Source organism: Amphiprion ocellaris, chromosome 5 (genome assembly GCF_022539595.1).
Source record: "Amphiprion ocellaris isolate individual 3 ecotype Okinawa chromosome 5, ASM2253959v1, whole genome shotgun sequence".
Classification (NCBI taxonomy): Eukaryota; Metazoa; Chordata; class Actinopteri; family Pomacentridae; genus Amphiprion; species Amphiprion ocellaris.
This window is the reverse complement of record NC_072770.1, coordinates 17,858,216-17,878,961: the sequence shown is the minus strand read 5'-3', so window position 1 is coordinate 17,878,961 and position 20,746 is coordinate 17,858,216. Positions and strand designations below refer to the sequence as shown.

The following is a 20,746-nucleotide window of genomic DNA, read 5'->3' as shown; positions in this document are numbered from 1 at the left end:
AGCAGCGATACAATTTAATATTTCAGGAATTCTATACATCAGGTGCTGAAGAGGAAGTTTATTAGGACATCAAATACAGGCTCATCAGAAAATACATATATGCAGTTCTGTGTTGACAGAATTAAAGATTTTTGACAAATGTCAGCTCATAATTGCAAGCTCTTTCTGTCTGCAAACAGAGACATTCTGTAACAAACATGAAGTATATTCCATGCTGAAGTTGACATATTAAAATCATTAAAGGTTCTCATTTTGATTTCCAATAAAATAAAAAGTCGCCGACGGTTTTGCATTGCTGGACTTCGCCTAGCCAGAACAAACCCTGCACTGTTCAGTGAGCGGGCTCAGTTCTCCTCCTGGCCAATGGGGGCGCTGCAGACTCAGCGCGTGTTCTATAAACCGTCAGCCATCTGCCGCAGTCAGTTAGCTCCAACGGGAATGGAAAATGGAGGACTGACCGAAGACAGAGTGAGGGCATATCATCGGTATTCCAAGTGTTTAGGTGGGTAGACTTCAGCCATTTGATACTTTAGTTTCGTAGCGTTGGATTTTTGCTGGATTCGTTTGTGTCTGAGTGTTTGTAACGCTGCTGGGGTTGTTGTTGTAGCGCAGCTGTCGGGGGCAAGGTTGAACATGATGCGCCTGACGCTAGCTGCGACGTTTACTTGTGTGCCACTACGCTACTAAATTCGACTCCGGTCGTTCACATTCGTTTAATTTAGCTTTTGCTCCAAAATAAATGATTCTCGTGGTTTGTGTTTTTGTTGTAGTGGGTTTGTGTTTCTATATTTGAAGGTTTCCTGAGTGCTAACCGCTTCAGGTTGGGTTTGCCGTTAGCTTACACATGCTCGTGGTGGCTAACACCGTTAGCTAGGTTGGCTGGCTACAAGTGCACGGTGTGCAACACGCAGTTACTCGTAGACAAAAACGACGAGAAAGAAAAAAAATAACAGCAAAAAGGGATAAGTTTAGCAAGTTTTCCACTCAGTAATTCAACAGAGCTTGTGCCGCTCGGTTTAATGTGCGCTAGCTAACTGTAAGTAGTTAAGTGATTTGGCGGAATGTTGATTTGCGGCCATCATCGGCGTTGTCTAGCGTGTAGGGAGTAGTCTGCTATCGTAGTATGCTGTCTGGTCTCTCTAATTCAGTCTTGCGTGTGTTATGAATTTTGTTTGCAAGGCGTTTTTGAAAATACACAAGCTAGCATTATCTTTTATATTGTTCGTAACGGGGAATTAAGGCTATATCATGCGCACGCAGGCCCTGTGCAGCCTCCGTCCTGACATGTCGAGCAGCAACTGCCGAATCTCAATGCGTGCTTTGTAATCCGTGCTAACATGTCAAATTGCATATTTTGTGCACACGTTGGACAGTTCATTTCATGTGTACAAATACGCAATAAAATGTTAAATTTAATGTTCGTCACGGGCCCCTCCCACCTTCCGTGGCAACAGTTGTCCCCCCCATTCACGTGGCACGGTGTCGTGACCACAGGCGCACCATTGGAGGAATCCTGTTACTCGCAGTCTTTGGGTGGATATTTCCCCCCCCAGTGTTGACGGTGCAGTGTGCAGGGCTTCTCATGCCTCAACTTTAAAGGAGATGCATATACAGAATATGAATTTACTTAGTGTATATGTGTTTACAAATGAATTTGACAGTTAACATGATTTGTATTTTTCCTAAAGTTTGCAATTTGCAATCAAATCATTATAATTTGCAAGCAGTTCCCTCTTGTGTTTTGCTGGAACATCAACCAGCTGTTACATTGTCTCAATTCTGTAACTGGCTCATTCATCCTGTTGCAGGTGCTTAGCATAACACTGCAAAGTAATTTTTAATCACATAAGGTTCAAACTTCACTTGAGTAGTCAGGGAATTGATGTATGTCCCACTTATTACAAGTGTTACATTTCTAGAAGATAAGCATGATTTGCTATTTACATAATCTGCCTTAGTGGATGCTATTGTGTTTCATCTCAGCCCTCCTCTGAAACATGGAGTACTTTGATCCTAACTGGTGTTTTCCTTTTTCTGGCAGATCTTTTAACCTTGTACCAAGACTGAAGCTTACTGATGTGAAGCCTTTGTTTTGTTTGAAGAAGCACTGCTGACCTTCAGGTACAGACAATGGCTTTTTTTTCATTAGGTGGTCTCAAATTAAATATTAGCAAGACTGACTCCGAAGAATCATAAGTGAAGTACAGCTTCCTTAATTCTTTATTGCAAAAAAATCCCACTATCATGAACAACACAGACTATTTCTGAATTATGTTTCATAAATTTGGGTGTAGACTTGTGAATTACTGACATTAGCTGACTGTAAAACAAGTTATTCTCATTTTCATCCCTATGTTGTACACTAAAGCTGCCAAATCCCTCCTTCTAAGAAGGGGCATTCAGCATCTATCATCATTATTTTACATGGAAAACAATGCTTTGAAATGTTTTTTGTAGTTTCATAAGCATAAAATGGTGTGTAGTCAACCACAAAAAATCAGGCCTTAAAAATCCAGACACACCAGACATTTTTTCAGGCAGATGGTTAACCAGAATAGAAAAGAGCTATGTGATGCAATGCTTTCTAAGGAAATGTGTACTGTTGAAAGACAAAGTATACATATTTTGATACTTTTTGTTCTGCTCTTAGACAACCACAATGTAATTTGAAAGTTTTTATTTTTTTTTTTGGTGTAAATAAAATAAATATTTAGTATGGCATAGCAGGACTAGGCATTTATATGCCCTCAAGCTCACGGTACTCTTGGTTCTCGACACACACACATACATGCTCTCTATTTGTTTTAGGAAACTACATTTTTGGCCATATTTAATTGATCACAATGCACTGACTGTTAAATATATTCTACAGGTCGTCATTTATGGTTCTAGTCTTTGCAAGATATCTGTGCCTCTCTCAATATTGCATCTGTCATTTTTGGCACCTGTAGTGAGGTTGTTAAGCTCTGGTCAGTGATGGTGTTGGTATCTTATTCAAAAGTTATGTCATCACATACCTTCAGAATAGCAGGCATTAAAGAAGAATAAATAATGTATTGTGCAAATAAACTATCCGTGTTTTATTTGTAAAGTTATTTTGGAGTGTTAATTTGATAAAAACAAGTAGAAGATATGTATAAGTCATGAAGCAATTGTAGCACTATCTAAACTCTGGTACCTATCGATATTTGTCATATTATGAACTGAAAAGAGTGACTCATAGTCGGTCTCTTGTTCTTTTCTCTTAACTGTAGACTTTCAGTTTGAAAGTAGTGACTCCATCATCTATGGAGGAGAATGTGGGCCCTGAGCTCTCTCTAGCTCCTGAGCCAGAGCAGAGCCAGGACCGCATGGATAGCTACTCTCAAGGTACCTTGAAAGTGCTTTTATCGTTTGTTATAGTAAAACAGTTGTGGTGTTAGGTTCTGTGATCTATTTAGTGATTTTTTTAAAAAAAATAGTTTTATTTTAAATTTGGGTATAATTGAAGGGGTAAGTAAGGGTTCTGTTCAAGTCAAGTAATCATTTTCCAGGGTTTTTCCTGGCTCAGAATGGGCCTTTTGAGAGGTGTTCATGCACAACAGTAAGCATGATCAGTCCATGTAGAGTAAAAGCATTGAGTCAGTATGACTGTATTTGACAGAAATCTGTGCTTTTCACTCTTATTTCTGAACATTTAACAAGTAAATTGTAAATTACAGAGACGGTAAAACACTAAATAACAAAACGGCTTAAACAAGTCAGTTTGTGAGATTGAGGTGTAGTTGACTCTTTCTTTGTGCTAGTTGAAGCATCTGCCAAAAATTCCTCTGTGTAGGAAAAACCCTGATTTCAAATTAGTTTTGATTCACTAAACAATCAGTAATTTCATGACAACTTTGTTATGTTACCACCTGGTGATTGCATGCCATGATTTTTTTTTCACAGGCTTGAGAGAAGGGGATAGTGAACAGAAGGACCAGGTTCAAACAGGAGATGACAATGTGGCCAAAGAGTTGTTAGAGGAGCCAGAAAAATCTTCTAAGGCCACCAGTGAGGTAAAGAAGACTTGGGGTTTCCGCCGGTCCACTGTTGCAAAAAGAGAGATGCCAGTGGAGGCAGCAACCGACAGCCCTGAAAACCGCTGTCCTGTGCGGCGCAGTGGCAGACAGCCCAAGCGAACTGACAAACTAGAGGAATTCCTCTTGACTACTAAAAGAGGGTCAAGAAAGAGTGCCCCTCCCAGTCTGGAAAGTGGAGACCCTCCTTCCCAAACTCCAACAGATGCAGAGACTGCTTCAGAGGCCAGCTTTGATGGTAACGCTGACTGCAAAGTTGGGGAGGAGAAAGCAGAGTCCCCAGAGAGGAGGACAAGAAGTGGTGTAAGGAAGCAGGCGCAGAGGAAAACTGGAAGTGGCAGACAGACCAGAGGAGGTGGTGGACCGACGGTCAAAGATGAGGGAAGCTCTGAGAATGAGGACGACTGTAGAGATGCTGTCAAACAAGATCAGTCACAGGATAACAATGTGGAGAAAACGGATGAAAAGAGTATTCCCACCTCTGAAGACGTAGGGAGCAATAATGCCGTGCAGGCTCAGCAGGTCTCTGAGAAGATAGAGGGGGCGGAGGAGAAGAATGAACATGAAGATAACGGTGACAAAGTCAAAATGGAAAATGAGGATGATGACGGTGCAGACAAGCCGGCAGCAATGCCGGCAAAACGTGGACCAATAAGAACTTATATCAATAAAAAAAGAGCTGTCAATAAGAACACTATGCCTGTTAAGGCCCTTGCCGCTGCTTCTGTCAACAAGAACACTGCTCCTGTTAAGAAGGAAACAAAGCTTAGACCTACCCAAAGTGCTGGAAAGATAAGCAAGCCCCAGACACAGGAAGACGATGATGAGAATGACTCTTGCACATCTTCTTCATCTTCATCCTCATCATCAGTTGAGTCTGACGATGATGGAGGCTACGACCCCAACGCACTTTACTGCATCTGTCGACAGAAACACAACAAAAGGTATGTTTTATTATGATGGCCATCGTGTATTACACTTAATAGTAGCTCATTGTCAATTTAAAAGCTTCAGTTGACATGGTGCAGGCATATTACAATTTGTTCTCCACATTAAACATGGTGTATATGAGTGGGTTGTACCTGAGTCAGATTAACGTCTGTCAAATTAGATCTAGCCAACATAAAAAATGTAGTCCTATAGTGACACTTTGTAGCTGAATACTGGAACTTAATCTTGCCTGCCTGCATTCCCCACAGTGGCTGTGGCTATGTACTAGTAATGTAACTACTTTTGTATACCAGAGTTGCTCACTTTGTCGCGCACAGGTTACCCAGAAAGCTATCAGTCCTAAAACGTAAAGAGTTTAAACAAATGCTCAACTCCCAACAATCTGTTAAATCAGGAATCTTTGATGTTTCCAAGTGTTGACTTTCAGCCCTAATATATATGCTTCTTGTTTGTTGCTCCTTGTTCTCACATTAGCTTCCACTTCCACTGTTGGATTCCAGTTTGTCTTGTAGTACACAAATCTGAATGTATGAGGAAAGCCAGACAATTTTTGGTGACCATTACCTGTCATAATATCTTGTACTCACTAGATTTATGATCTGCTGTGACCGCTGTGAAGAGTGGTTCCACGGGGACTGTGTGGGTATCACTGAGGCTCGTGGGCGTCTGATGGAGAGAAATGGGGAAGACTACATTTGCCCCAACTGCACTGCAAAGAAAAACCAGGTGGTCAGGCCTGCCACATCTATCCTCTCTGCAAGTGTAGAGGTCGGGAGGCCCAAAATGGGCGTTTCTTCTCCAGTAAATGTGAGCTCTCCTACAACTGCTGAGAGAACCAACACCAGTCTGTCAGCTGTTCAGGGTGTGACAGGGACTCCATCCACAACTACTGGAACTGAAGAGAAAGCAGTAGAGGACCTGGGCATAAAAGGCAGGATAGAGAAAGCTACTCATCCAACTGGAAAAAAGAAAATAAAGATCTTTCAGCCGGTAGGTTCTTGCAACTGATATCAACTTAAAGAGTTTCCAGTTATTAAATCTTTGTTGAAGTTGGCAGATGTATTGTTTTGTTCTAAAGTACTTCATGGTGCCTGTGAAGTGCTGCCCTGATAAGGACTGTGATGCCACAGTTGATGATTTGATCCCTATTTTATGCTATAAACCATTACCCCATCGGTGGTTGTTTTTTTTTTTAGTCTGCATGGGTTGTCACCTTATTTTTTTAACAATGCAGATTGTGACTCAGTAAGTTAAAGCTAGTGACTCTACATCTGCTCTATTCTTGACATAACGTACAGTATATGCTCTATGTGGACAAATTCATTATTAAAGGTGTGGTCAAGGCATCCAACAGCACCCTTAAACTGAAGACATGTACACATCTTTACAAATTACCATTGCTATCAATAAAATGAATAGAGAATTCTGTATGAAATGCAAAGTTCTCACATTATTATGCTAAACAGAATGACATTTCCCATCACTAGCTGTTAATTTTATTCTGTACTGACTTGGAGCAGGCATTACAGCAGCCAGCTGAACCAAAAGCTGACCAGAAGGCCACATCAACTGTAGAAAAGAAGGCAACATCCACAGCAGAGCAGAAAGCAACACCAGACACAGAGCAGAAAGTTGCATCAAACGTGGAGGTGAAAACGACTCCAACAGGGGAACCGACAGAGGGCAAGACCATGCAGAAAGCTGAGGATGACTCTTCTCTTCCAAAATGTATTGGTCCTGGTTGTGACAATAATGCTCAGCCAGACTCTGTGTACTGTGGAAACGACTGTATCCTGAGACATGCTGCTGCCGCCATGAAGTCTATCACTGATGAGCCCCAGCAGAAGGACAAGGCCAATGCTCAGAAAAACAAGTCCACACCAAAGGTAACTCGGACTACCTGAAATGGTGGCCTTTCCCTCTCCTTAAAGCAGAGATGTTGATGCCTTTCACCTAATGAGATAAGTTGGACAGAGAAGCACTGTTATAACACCTCTGAAACCAAAGAGAAGTACTTTCTTAGAAGTTGTATACAACTGCCAATCTGCCGTACTCGTAGAATTTAGACATTTGATTGTATATTGTGACCACATTTGAGAAAGTATTTAAGTGCCTTTTGTTCGCTGAATATTTTTTCTTGTTGGCTCAAGTTCTGTGTGACTTTTGAAGACAAGTCCTTTACTGTCCTGTCTCTGAAATGAACTAATCCCAGTGTTGTTAGTCATATTTAGGATTTGGGGTGGGGGAAAAAAGTCCACTTTAGTATTTTATTTGGCTTTTTAATGTTACACGAAGGCAAGTCTTGGTTTGATTAGAATGAATTGAGCAAGTTTTGATGTTACTTGGAAGTGGAATTACTGATAAAATGGTAACTGGCAGGTGCTATGTTTGGACTTTCAGAATATTTTGCTGTTAAACTGCCAGTCAGAATAAGCAAGTTTAGCGGCTTGGCAACTTTACTTCAGTCTTATAGGCTGGTTTGAAGAATGAAACTGGCACTGGTTTGTTGAAAGATTGAAAGTAGCACAAACTTTCACACAGCTGGCCAAACAGCGTGAAGTTGGTGCAAAGGTTGGATTGTCGAGTGCTGGAATTTGCTGAAAGCAATCGACACAGACATCCCCTATTTGTCGTCAGAAAGCTGTGATGGAAGAGGGTTTTCAGTGGTATCAGACCTTCTGACACAGAGTTTGGAGAGAGGATATAATCCTGCTTAATTCCTCCCCACTGGATCATCACTCTGATAAATGAACTGCGTTTAGATTTAACTGAGTAGTTTTTAAGTGTGGAGCAAGAATTTCTCAGCTTTACCTGTTGTTATTAAATGTGAGTCCAGTAAGGCTACTGTTTCCCAGCCCTAGTGAATATGTTGTGAATTTGTCTAGAAATTATTACAGATGCAACACTATAGGATGATGGCTAGTGATAAACATGCTGTCCTGTCTGTCTTTTGAACTGTTAAAAAAATGTAAAAAATTATTTTTTTCCGTATATCTTGGTTACAGACAGTGGGGTGTGTATTTGGGCTTTATGTATTTGCACTACTTGCATTTGTGATATCTTGTGTTTGTATTTGTGTTATTACTGATGGCACAGTGGGGGAAAAGTCAATCCTTAAACACTATAGAACAGGCTGTATAATAACTGAACAGTATTCTTGCTTTCAATGTTTAATTTTGTGGTTGCGTTCTGTATTATTTATTAGCTGAATATCTGCAATTTTGCCTCTGCAACAACAGAAATTCCCCATAGCAGTCAGCAGTTGTAGGCTTGAACTATGCTGTCAGAAGTTTCTCGTTATGAGCTCCTGTCATCTCATCGATTCAAGATTTCAAATGAACTTTTGTGATATTAAACCTTGAAGGGCTGACAGAGTAGGCATACAGTGACGCACACTAAAGCAACATAACTTGCATTGAATACACTGTGATGCCCCATGTTCAGGAGATCAATCTTCATTGAGTTTAAATCTGTAGAGCTACTGCTTGAAGAAAGCCTGACACTGTGGAACATGCTTTGTGAGACATGGTGCTGAAGGCAGTGCCTGATAGCAACTTTATGGCTCACAAGCCTAGAGCAGTAAAATAGATCTGCCAAGAACAGTTCAATATACAGTGGATATTCAGAGAAATATGTCAAGTTTCCAGAAACTTAGATTCTACAAACAGCTATGTAAGAGCCTGGAAAATGCAGAAAAGCCCTTAATTTGCTTAGCATTAACTGCACAGTAAAGCTGTAAGAAGACTGTTATAGATTTATGTTGCTTCTCTTACCAGGGGCAGATTTCTCTGACATTTGGCAGTAGTTATTTAGAAGGAATTGATTTTATACGCAGCACAGCAAACGTTTCTGTATTTTCTTGTAATGTTAATGAAACCGTGGTCTCTCAGCTCCTAAAATATCTGAATGTGTGTTTCTTCTCATCTACCCAGTGGAGTGGCGCTAGTGGGAAGAAAGGGCAGAAGAGGAACCAGGGGGGCTCTGACAGTGAGGAAGACCGTTCCAATCCAGATGAGGATGACGAAGATGAGCATGCTGAGGAACACCCACCCCCGCCGGCCACTGCATCCTGGTCCAGCGACCATAATTACATTGCAGTAACACCAGAAAAGACTACACCCATGTCACCAACAGTGTTAAACAAAAAGTGTATGTATCTCTTTGAAGGTCTTGAGCTGTTGTTGAAACCACATTGTTGTTCTTCCATTATAAATGTGGTTGCTATCATGCTAACATTCATTTAGAAATGATCCGTACATTTGGGAAAGAACATGAACTCATCTGTGCACTACACTTTGAAAGGTTTTGTGGTTTTTAATAATGTACAGATTTTGTTACTCAATGAAATGTTGGCTGCTGTGAAACAGGTAAGTGCCATTCGTTGGTTTGGTAAGTATTCAATGATTCAGAAAATGTTTATTTTGAAAGGGGCACTCCACAGATTTCACACATTTCTGTCAAAATTTTTTGTTCTGGAGGAACTTTCTAAAGTCTGACAAATGAACCCTGATGATTTCAACAGCGATATCTCTGCTTTGAATTGGAGACTTTAAATTCTTAACTATGAACCCGTGTTGTTCATTCAAGTTAATGGTTTCTAAGATGTAGACTTTACATGGTCTAAAAAATTCGGCTAAAATATTTCAGGAAATGCAGTATTTCTGGATTGGGTTCAGTAATATGGAATGGATTTGGACATCTCTACTACATTCATTTAAATCCCTCATTTTTTGATACAGCTCCTGTTAAGTTTTTTGGAAGTGCACTACTGAATCGCTGGAGTACCCCTTTTAAACACCTTAAACTTACATTGCAGGTTGTATGAACACATACGAAGGAACATATGGTAGAAATGAAAAGGAGGACTGTAATTGTAAATTAAGAGCTATAAGCAGGGATGTATGGTCATGAGTGGATTGAGCTTGTGTGTGTGTGTACGAGTTAGATTTCAATGTACCTGCTTTATTTGCCTCTCCATTTCCTGGGTCCATCACCTCAACTGTTGGTCTCAAAAAGGTCCTTCCTTCTCTTTCTCCACCAGGTAGGTGTCCCTCATGTTAATAAGCTGTGAAGAGCTTATAATATCAGCTATTCAGCACAAACTTTGTTTTTTTTTTCTGCCCTCAATTTTGTGGGTAACGGGCTGCTGCAGTTTTTGATTCATATTGAATATGATGCACCCCTGCTCGTGGGAAACTGGCTTTAAAATAAAAGGTGATAAACAGATTTTTGGATGCCTCGATTGATTATGTGAGCAGTGTTGGCTTGCTGTAGGATATCCTGACCAGTTAAGCTCAAACAGGCTTATACAACTGTTTACACACATTATGGAGATGTGATACTCAAGAGACTTGGATGGTCAACTGCTGGATAAGAAAGCTTCTGCCATGAAGACCAGACCACCTGGAGAGACCCAGTGAAGTTCAGGAAGGACACAGCAGAAGATGAGAGTTGAAGACCTGACAGAGCTAGAAGAGAGAACCAACATTTTTCACACATTTTGCACTTTATGAAAAGTGATACATATTAAGGGAACACATGAAATGTGGACATTTTCATTGTCGGATCTCCTTTTATAAAAGGCTTATTGAAGGAACTCTGATAATCTCTGACTTGCAAGTTAATGTTATGTAGATGATCAGTATGGCCACTGATGGTTGTATTGTCCACAGGAGGACATTATAGCTCATGGATTTGGTCATTTGTAGCCCTTATGTTGCTGGGTGACATTGTGGCAGATGTGAAAGCTTATCTTTAGAAAATGGTTGACTTTGATTGCTTTGGTTCTCAATACTGTTGTTCTGCACACAATTGTTGTGTTCATACATTCAGTATGTGTGTGTGTGTGTGTGTGTGTGTGTGTGTGTGTGTGTGTGTGTGTATAATGTGTCCAGTGGGGTTAAGGCTCATGCAGCTTTAACATGATAGCCATGGTGCCATTGCATCTACAGGTGACAGTGTGAAGAAAAAGTTTGGAGTTCAAGGTTCAAATAGGGACACATACTTCTGCATTTCTGTGAATGCTGAAGCCCTGGACAACTGCATTATGGATGGGATTCTTCATAGTTTAAGTGCCTGAACCATAAACAAGGCTTTCACCTACTTGCTTTTGAGAGCTTCCAGTTATTAACTGTTGATCGTTTGTAGTTTATCTTGTGATCTGGACACAGGTTCACATTTATGGTTTTAGATTTATTAGATTATCATCATTATTTCCAAATTATTTTCCTATTCTGTCCAAACGGTGTCCATTTATGTTTTAGTAAGCAGTGACACCGAGGGGATAACATTAAAGCCAATGGACAGCTGGTTTAAGCAGCTTGTCTCATGTTCAAGTGAGACAGTCTATTTACAGTTGATCTGAATCAGGTTCTGATATTTGTAGTCCTTTTTTCAGCAACTGCTGCTAGTACGTTCACTGTTGGAGTTTGCACAAAGTTGCTTGAGCTGGTGCTGCTATCCATTCCTTATTTCCTGTGCGGCTATATGGATATAGTTGATCAACCTGTCTTTTGAAGAAGTACTCATTAGCCCCTCTTGAGGATCATCATCCCCAAATGATAGTTGGGAAAACTTTTTCTTTTTTAAAGGACCTGCATGAACAGCACAATGTATCTGCTGTCACTGCAACAAATAAAGAGGGACTGTTCTCCGTTGTCAACTTTGTGTTTCTTTGTTAATTATTTTTGTTGTGTGTACACAAATAATTGTGACTGCCCCATGACTTGACATTTTTAAGAATTTGTTCCCTGTTTTCACATTTTGTGACGAGTTTATCAGCGGTCATGTTCCGAATATAGTGCTTTATATTCACTCAGCATTGTAGACACCGATTTGTGATAGTCAAGTGAGGATTGGAATTACATCTGTAATTAGCAAAATACTGCAGGTTTTTGAAAAAGATTACATATTTTAAAATATTGGATCTTGTTCTTGGTTTCCAGCCCCTCCCAAAGAGGAGAAGCAGAGTGAGAAGAAGGAGAAGGAAGCAGCTCCAGCACCTGAGAAAGCCGCCTCAGCCTCTGCAACACCAAGCAAAGCAAACAAGAAGCCCAGCCCAGCAACTAAAGCAGCCAAGGTTTCCTCGAAGGGCAAGAAGCCTTCAGTTCAAGCTGTCAGCACAAGGTCGTCCAAGAGAACTGTGACACCCCCAACTAAAACTGCGGCAAAGTCAAAGAAACCAGGCCCACCGTCCAGTCGTACCCAATCTCAATTCCCACCGGGTCCTATCCATGTCACAGGTGCACTGAGAGTCACAAAGTCCAACTTCACCATTCCTAAGAAGCAGCCACAACAAAAGGACACAAGTTCCCACAGTCAGTCCTCATCCTCTAGAGTCCCATCATCCCCTGTTTCATCAGGGCCTTCAAGTCACTCTTCATCCTCCAGACCTCCGCATCCAGCAGCTTCAGCACTGGCAGTTTCCCCCATGCAGCCTCCACCCAACAACCAGATGAGGCAGAATATCCGCCGCTCACTGACAGACATCCTCTTTAAGAGGTGAGTGTTCTAGAAAGCCCAGTTTGTGATGTCTTTGTTGTTTCTAAAATATGGAAATTCTTGGCTAATTAGAGAGACAAATTTTTGTTGCGTTCCTTGTCACCAGGGTGACTGATAGTGATGATCTGAAAATGACAGAAAGTGAAGTGGGACGACTGGCAGTTGGCATTGAAAAGGAGATGTTCAACCTCTGCCTTAGCACTGACAGCAAGTACAAGAACAAATACAGGTCCCTCATGTTCAACTTGAAAGATCCTAAAAACAAAGTGAGTCAACATAAACATGCATCAACTTAGATTTTAAGACAAGTTCATATCTTGTGTTAACAGAGTTATGAGTGTTCATGCCTCCAGTCTGAAAAACTTCCCTCATGTTGAGATGTATGGTATGTCTGTCTGTCTGTCTTAGGGCTTGTTCTACAGGGTCATAGGTGGTGAGGTGACTCCCTTCCGTCTGGTGAGACTAAGTGCTGAAGAGTTGCTTTCCAAAGAAATATCTGAATGGCGAAAACCTGACACTCCTGAGGTAAATGCTACTCATTTTTGGCTAAACGGCATGCTCATATGGCTTCCTTTTAGGATTTGCTATCTAAAGAATAGAGTATATTTTAATTAAATTATTTGCATTAAGTTGCAACTGTTCATGTTTTCTTCTGCAGGCTCAGTCTCCAAGTGCAAGAGGCAATTCAGGACAGTCCAAACTGGGCAACAGGCATGACTCTGGCTCCCATAGCATGGACATAGAGGATGCTCCACCAACATCTGATGCAGATGTATGTATCGCTGTCTCTGCTTCGTCTTCTCGCATGGCTTCTACTGCAGTAAGTGGTGGCAAGCTGCTCTTCTATAACTTTCACACTTTCTTTTCACCTTGCATGAGGTTCTTGGAGCAAAATCTGTTACAACTAAAAGTAAATACACTGATCAAGATATTAAGTTAATGTGCCAACTTTACTGCACTATACTGTTTTTCACTTTCTGTTTCCAGCTTTACCTGCCATCACAGTAATTAAGAATTAAGGTTTCATGAGTGGTTATCATATGTTCCATTTCATCAAAGGTTTGACTTGATACACTATTTTGTGTTTTCAGGAACAAGATGACTTTGACTCAACTCCTTCAGCTTCAGCTCAGTCCTCTGCTGCTGAGGGGAACAGTAGCAGCAGCATGCCAGACATTTTCAGTAGTATGCTCAAAGACACCACTTCTGAACACAGGACTCATTTGTTTGACCTCAACTGTAAAATATGCACAGGTAAACAAGAGGCTGGTATTAGGCATTACAGTAATATTCTACTAGTGGATTAAACATAATTTATTATGCAACATATTACGATATTCGTGTTTTTTGTTTTTGCCGTATAGGACAGAAGACGGAGGATGAGCCTGCAGCTAAAAAAGCCAGACTCGCCAAGAAGCCTGAAACCAAGTCCCCCAGACAAGAGTCATTTTCATCTAGGTCAGGGGATGTCTCTCCTGTCAACCAACCACAGGTTCCTGCGGCCTACCAGCACCAAGATCCTTTAATACATCAGCACCAGGGCCCTTCATCCTACCATTCCAACATGGAGGCAGCTGTTCCAGAATCACAGCCGCAGCTCTATCAGGAGGACATGATGGCATCTCCAGCCCAGGCCACTGTACCCATCACCCCCACCATCTCCTCTGTCAGCATCACCCGCAGAGACCCACGTATGGCCAGACATAGCTCTGGGGTGACTGTCACCCACCCTGCTCTAGATAAACCCACTAGCAATGCAGCAGAACTCCCAGCTCCTGTTACTGCTCCAGTGGAGGCTGGACCTAAGGCACCGCTACCGATGCCCCCGGCTCCGCTGCCCTCAGTGGCTGTGCCCAAACCATCAAAAACAAGGTGCTCATTCTCATTATGCTTCCACACATTACCTAATACCAAGAATCTTCCTAAAATTCCTTATGTGTTATTTGTTTATTACCAATATCTGATGTATTTGGTTTTGTTAATACTATGAGTTTTGCAGAAATGGTAATGCTTAAGTAGAATATGAAGGTGCACTGCTGTTAAATTCTTTATGGGAAGATCTGCTCGTCTTAACCCCTGTACAGGTTTTTAAACTTTGATTTAACATTTCTAAATGAAAAACTGTTTGGTTTTTGCAGTGCATCGGAGCCTCCTCTTGAGGGAGAAACTGCCATCTTTCTCCATGGTCAGGAAAAGATTTGGAAAGGATTTATCAACATGCAGTCAGTTGCTAAATTTGTGACCAAAGCTTACCTGGTCTCAGGATCCTTTGAACACCTGAAAGAGGTAATTTTAATTTTGACTGAACATAAATATTTTTATAATTTTTTTTTATTAATAGTATGAATAAAAGTTGCAGTTTTAGGTTAATGCTTTAGGTTAATACACCAAAAGCATCATTTATAATTTTGTCAATGTTGTACAGGATTTACCAGATACCATTCATGTCGGAGGCCGGATATCTCCAAACACTGTGTGGGACTATGTCGGGAAGCTGAAAACCTCGCTCTCCAAGGTTTGTTTTTACAAAGAATATCTTGCAGAAAAGCTGGATTTTAATTTAAATGCCTTTCATTACTTTATATATATGTTTTGCTCTTTTTATTTATTTACAGGAATTGTGTCTAATCCGTTTCCATCCAGCCACAGAGGAAGAGGAGGTGGCATATGTCTCTCTATTCTCTTACTTTAGCAGCAGAAAACGTTTTGGTGTAGTGGCGAACAACAATCGCCGCATCAAAGACCTCTATCTCATCCCACTGGGCTCAAAGGACCCATTACCCTCCAAACTTTTACCGTTTGATGGGCCAGGTAAGCATTTAGAGTGGTACACAAATAGAACTTGTGGTTTCTTGTGTGTCATTTTCATTTTGTTAATACATTCCTGCTAAAATGTTTTGCCATGGTGAGTATGCTTGATGTAGATTTTGCTCAGGTTGAAATGAGAGTTTGTTTAATTACTGAGGTTGTACTGTAGGGGGCACTCACATTCCTTTGAAAATGCCTCTGTGCATGTATCAGCCACTGTGTTCTCTGCTGTGTATCTGGCTTTGTATCACACATTTCTAATAAAGAAAGTTTGCATCGCAGGTTGGTGCCATTTCAGGCCAGTCTCAGCCTGTTGTTTCTTAAGACTTCGCTCGATTTAAACATTAATGAATTCATTGATTAGTACAATTATCAGTACATTCTTTGAGGTAAGTTGTCAGTCACTTTATACTAAGCTGTTGTCCATATAGTAACATGCTGCACCACTGGAATAAACCCAGAATGTTCCCAAACATGTATTTCCAACTGTAGAATCAGTACTTGAAATAGACTTTGCAACCAGAGTTTGACAGTACCACGTGAAATATGCAGCTGTGGAAACAAGAAAAAGTTGTCTATGTCAAGGAGTCTCAAATATCAGTTGAACACCTTTTGTTTATTGTGTCTTAGACATTATTTGATGTTGAGATTTTTTTTTGTAGTAAGTGACTTCTGAAAAATGCAATTACACATCGTCAGATATTTATACAAACAGATTGGTGATAAACCCAAATGAAATTTCTGTTGTGTTGTTTATATTTGGTAGTGCAGCTACAAATTCCTTTAATAACCAGCACAAATGTACTGCAAGCAAATGTCAGCAGGGTTAACCACCGCTGACTTGTTCCTAAAATGTAGACAAGGAAACTGGCGGTACCATTGACTTTATTGTTATATGAAAAGATAGCCTTGAGACAACTTTTGTTCAATATATGATTAAACTTTATGTAGTACATGTTCTTTATGTCTGAACCATAGGAAGTGTTTTTCAAAGCTCTCATTTCACCTGAAACCTTTTGTTTTTAGACATTTTATCAAAATAACTGCGATCTCTTGTAAAATTTTATTTGAAGGGGTTTTCCAATTTTCCTTTGTTTTTTTTTTTTTGTTGTTTTTTTTAATGTCTCAGGTCTTGAACCGGCTCGTCCCAACCTCCTCCTGGGGCTGCTGATCTGCCAGAAGGACAGAAAGCGTGCTGGTGCTGCATTAGAAACTGAGGAGAAACGGTCCAAGATTCAAACCAAAGATGCAGATGAAACTGGCCTCCCAAAACCACCTGCCTCAGTCAGAGCAGAAAGAACCACAAGGCAGAGTCTTGAAATTCCCTTCAGCACGACTCCTCCAGGGTCACCTGCACTTAGCTCCTCTGATACCACCGGTAACACTGTGACTGCCTCCTCTGTCTTTTCTCTATTATCCTCAGTTAAAGCTCCAGCTACTACTGGCAAGGACTCCCCATCCTCATCCAGCTCTGTTGCTTCCACTGCTGCTGCCACTCCTCTTCAGACCATTCTCAAAACTCTTTTTGGGAAGGCAAAGCATGACTCAGAAGCTTCCAACTCTCCATCTGATCAAGGTGGAGAACTCTCCGCTCCAACTGCTACAATGCTAGACCCCATTGTGCGGCAGTTTGCCCAAAGTTCTAAAGAAAAACCGGTAGAGGAGGATGAAGATGACCGACCATATGATCCAGAAGAAGAGTATGATCCTAGTAGGGGCTATAATATACCTAAGAAGCCCGTTGAGGTAGTAAGCAAACCTGAACTGTCGAGGCAGCCTGAGGAGGTAGCTAGTGAAACTGATGATGTTGCATATGACCCAGAAGATGACTCCATTTTTGAAGAGGTCAAAACTTTAGTGCCAGTTCAAGCAAAGGCTGCTGCTGAATGTATAACTGATTCACAAAAGATCCTGGAGAGCCTTAAACAGATTGGGGATCAGGCTTTGCCGAAACAGGGAGAACAGCAAACTCCATCCACGTCTAGTGCCTCATTGACACTCCCAAACACGCTCCTATCTCAACCTACTAAATCCCTTTTGGCCAATTGTCAACTACTACAACTGGGCAAAAAGGTTGAAGAACTAGTGAAGTCTTCATCAGTTGCTCCTTTGATCAACCAGAAGAGAGATCCCAGACAGAGCAGGGATCCTCGGCAGGCTGCAGGAAGCAAGAAACCTGATGAACCAGAGGACAAAGAGGAGGCAGCTGCTGAGTTGACTGATCCTATTCCTCCATCACAGCCTGTGGAGCAAGAGCCACAGCTGCCTAATACAGCTGAACTAGCAGACTCTTCACAAGGCCCAGAGACATCAGTGCTTGAAGAGGAGCTGAAAAGTGAGACGCTGCTCTTCACAGAGTCTGACAAGACTGAGGTGTCAATTCCCTTGTTAGGAGAGGAGGTGGAACCTGATATGGAGGTCAACTACATGGATGAGAAAGAAGTGAAAAATGAGGAAGATGAGCCAATTAAGGCTGAGACGGAGTTGGACAAGTACAGTATTTGGCCAAATGCTGCCAGTATTTTGAAAGCTGGTGAGGACTCTGAATATGATGAGAACAGTCAAGATGCACCAACTACAAGCTACTACAACAAATCTGTAAACACATCCACAATAGCTTCCACAATCCCTGTACTCACTCAGAGCACAGCAATAGTTGACTCTCAGTCACATCACATGCCACATCCCATGTCTGCATCAGGTTTCGATGGCGAATACAGACCTCCTGCTGACATTCCTCCACAGTCTAACTTCCCCCCTCCCCATTCCATACAGGGACAAAACTTGTTAATAAGGCCTCCGCCTATACTACCACCTATGCAGGGTCTTCCTCCGATGTCAGGCCCTCCTCCAATACAGGGGGCACCTCCACCCATGCACGTTCCTCCCCCTGTACACGGTCCTCCCCCAATACAAGGTGACAATACTCAGCAGTACGGCCCACCTCCATCTTCATACCCCCCATATCAGAACCAGTGGCCAGGTACACAACCACCGCAGCAGCAGCAGCAGCAGCAGCCACCACCTCCTGGACCCCTGCCTCAGAATATCATGCCACCCAGAGGACCACCACCACCATTTCCTCCACTGGCCCAGAGAGGGCCTCCTCCCCAAATGTTTGACCCCTCCATTCCCCCTCAGCACATTAGGCAACAAGGCCCTCCTCCAGGCCTTCCTCCACCACATACTTTTGATGGCCAGAACAGCTTACCCCCACCAAGATTCACTGGTCCTCCTCCACCTTTTAATTTCCCTGCAAGTAGAGGGCCACCTCCTCCACCTTTCACAACACCACTACCTGGTCACTTTGATAACAGGCTTCCTCCTCCAGCCATCTTTGCAGGGTCCAGGGGCCCCCCTCCATCTCAGTATGGTGACCATGGAGCTCAACTCCCGATGGCAGACCAACCTCGAGGACCTGCAGAACAGTATAACAAAGACACTGCTAATAACTCCTTCAAGTTAAATGTGGACCAGAATCCAAACACTTTCCATATGTTTAAAGACAGTCAGGGCCCTCCGCCGGGTACCGCCTTCCGGGGACCTCCACTCAACCAATATGAGGACAGAAGAGGTCCACCGCCCAGTGTTGAGATGAGTGGACATATCTTCAGTCCTCATAGCCAGTATGGGTCCTCCAGACCACCATCCTCACCACCACATCGAGGATCTTTTGATGAGCTCCGAGGTCCTCCCCCTCAGGAGAATAGACCTCACCCTTCTCAGCCTTTTGGAGGATCAGAGCGGTACCGCTTCGACAGGCACTCGGACGAGGCTAGACCTGTCCGCCACAGTGGGCCACTGCTGCCGACTCCTCCAGAGGCCCCTCTAGGTCCTCCGAGCCGCATTGGAGCTCACAGCCCAGAACTACACAGGGACGACCACTGGCGCCGCCTTTCTCCGGAATTGAGGAGGAGGGTCAGCACTACCCGTGAGGACTCAGAACCTTGCAGTGGGGATCGTTTCAGCCGCTTTGAAGGAGGACACAGAGAACTCGTTCCTGGTTCATCGCAGCCCTCCGACGAGAGACAGAGGGAGCTGTCTGAGGACCGCCGTAGAGAGCGAGAGAGGGATGTCACTCATGCTGGCAGGCCCTCATGGGACAGGGGGCAGGGAAAAAGGTGGAGCCGAGAGCAAGACTGGGACAGAGGCAGGGAAAGGGACCGAGATCAGGAGCGTAGCCGAGAAAGAGATCGCAGCAGAGGGAAGGAGGGCGACCGACACAGGGAAGCAGAGGGAGACCGACACAGGGATCAAGACACAGACAAAAAGAGAGACCGAGAGCGAGACAGGGAAAGAGACAGAGACAGAACTAGGGACTCTGACCGGAGGGACTATGACCGTGACAGGGGAAGAAACCGTGACAGAGAGCGAGAACGTGAGAGAGACAAGAAGCGAGACAGATCCAGAAGCAGAGATCGAGACCGGGACCGTGATCGAGATCGAGGGAAAGACCGGGGCAGGGACAGAGATAGAGACAGAGACAGAGATAGGGACCGAGACCGGGAAAGAGACCGAGATAGGGACAGAGACAGGGACAGGGAACGAGATAAGGAGAGAGATCGAGACAAAGACAGAGACCGTCGGGAAAAGAGCAGAAGCAGAGAAAAGAAAGATGACAAAAAGGACAGCAAACGTGATTCCACCAAGGAGAGTGCTAAAACTGCAGAAAATGACAAGAGGGTTTCCTAGGCTCTGTTTTATGGACTTCACAGCACGGTTTAAGACTCTTGATTTTCATCACTGTAAATGTAGATGAGCAGTATTTCGTTAAATTTCCACAGTCGTGTTCCTATGAGGAAAAAAATTAATGTTTGTATTCTCTTTGTCACTTAAAGATTTCTAAATTTGTTTTATTACATGTAAAAAGCAAAAAAACTGAAGGCCATCTAAGTTGCTTGTGTACAAGACATATTAGGTATGCTACTGATTCCTATTACATGTACCTTTCTGTTGTCGAAGCAGTTTTTTAAGAAAACAATGTAACTGATTAACACACCATTTGCAATATGTAAATATAAAAGTTTTGTGTATATACTGATGTTTTTAATCATACTTTTCTAAGTAGAGAAAATAAAAGCCATATATCTGAGATGGATAAAGTGAAGGTTACGGAAACACTGAGACACAAATGTGTGTTTATATGTTCAGCAGCTTTGAACTAAAAGGCTTCAACTATCTACAGTATACACCCCCTAAATGGTCGATTATGAGATGTCCTGATTTTGTTTCAGCTCAACCAATTAAACGTGTTTGATGGAATTTGTTTGTTTCAGCTGTTGTAAATATTTATTGTACTTTTGTAAATTTATAATCGTTTTTGATCAAAAAGTATGCACACATTGTTGTTTACTAATGCACAAGTGGTTGTTGTAAAGAGTCACATGGCAGTGTTTCAGTGTGCTTTAGGCTAGTACCGTACTAAATAT

The 20,746-nt window shown here is 42.3% G+C and overlaps 1 protein-coding gene across 3 annotated transcripts; it reads left to right on the top strand.

Moving 5' to 3' along the window:
- Window positions 1-348: 348 nt before the first annotated feature.
- Window positions 349-20,579, top strand: LOC111579936 (death-inducer obliterator 1). Of its 3 annotated transcripts, none has more exons than XM_023287468.3 (17): window positions 349-502; window positions 2,042-2,121; window positions 3,255-3,369; window positions 3,928-5,002; window positions 5,600-5,999; window positions 6,530-6,895; window positions 8,942-9,158; window positions 11,954-12,509; window positions 12,616-12,775; window positions 12,918-13,034; window positions 13,168-13,281; window positions 13,601-13,763; window positions 13,874-14,381; window positions 14,648-14,795; window positions 14,935-15,024; window positions 15,125-15,320; window positions 16,447-20,579. In XM_023287468.3, the coding sequence occupies exons 3-17, from the start codon at window positions 3,288-3,290 to the stop codon at window positions 20,007-20,009; spliced, it is 7,755 nt and encodes a 2,584-aa protein (XP_023143236.2). In that variant the 5' UTR covers window positions 349-502; window positions 2,042-2,121; window positions 3,255-3,287; the 3' UTR covers window positions 20,010-20,579. The 3 variants fall into 3 exon arrangements, with proteins under 3 accessions (XP_023143236.2, XP_023143235.2, XP_023143237.2); XM_023287467.3 differs by having other exon boundaries at window positions 13,168-13,329; XM_023287469.3 differs by lacking the exon at window positions 3,255-3,369 and having other exon boundaries at window positions 13,168-13,329.
- The last annotated feature ends 167 nt before the right edge of the window (window positions 20,580-20,746 follow it).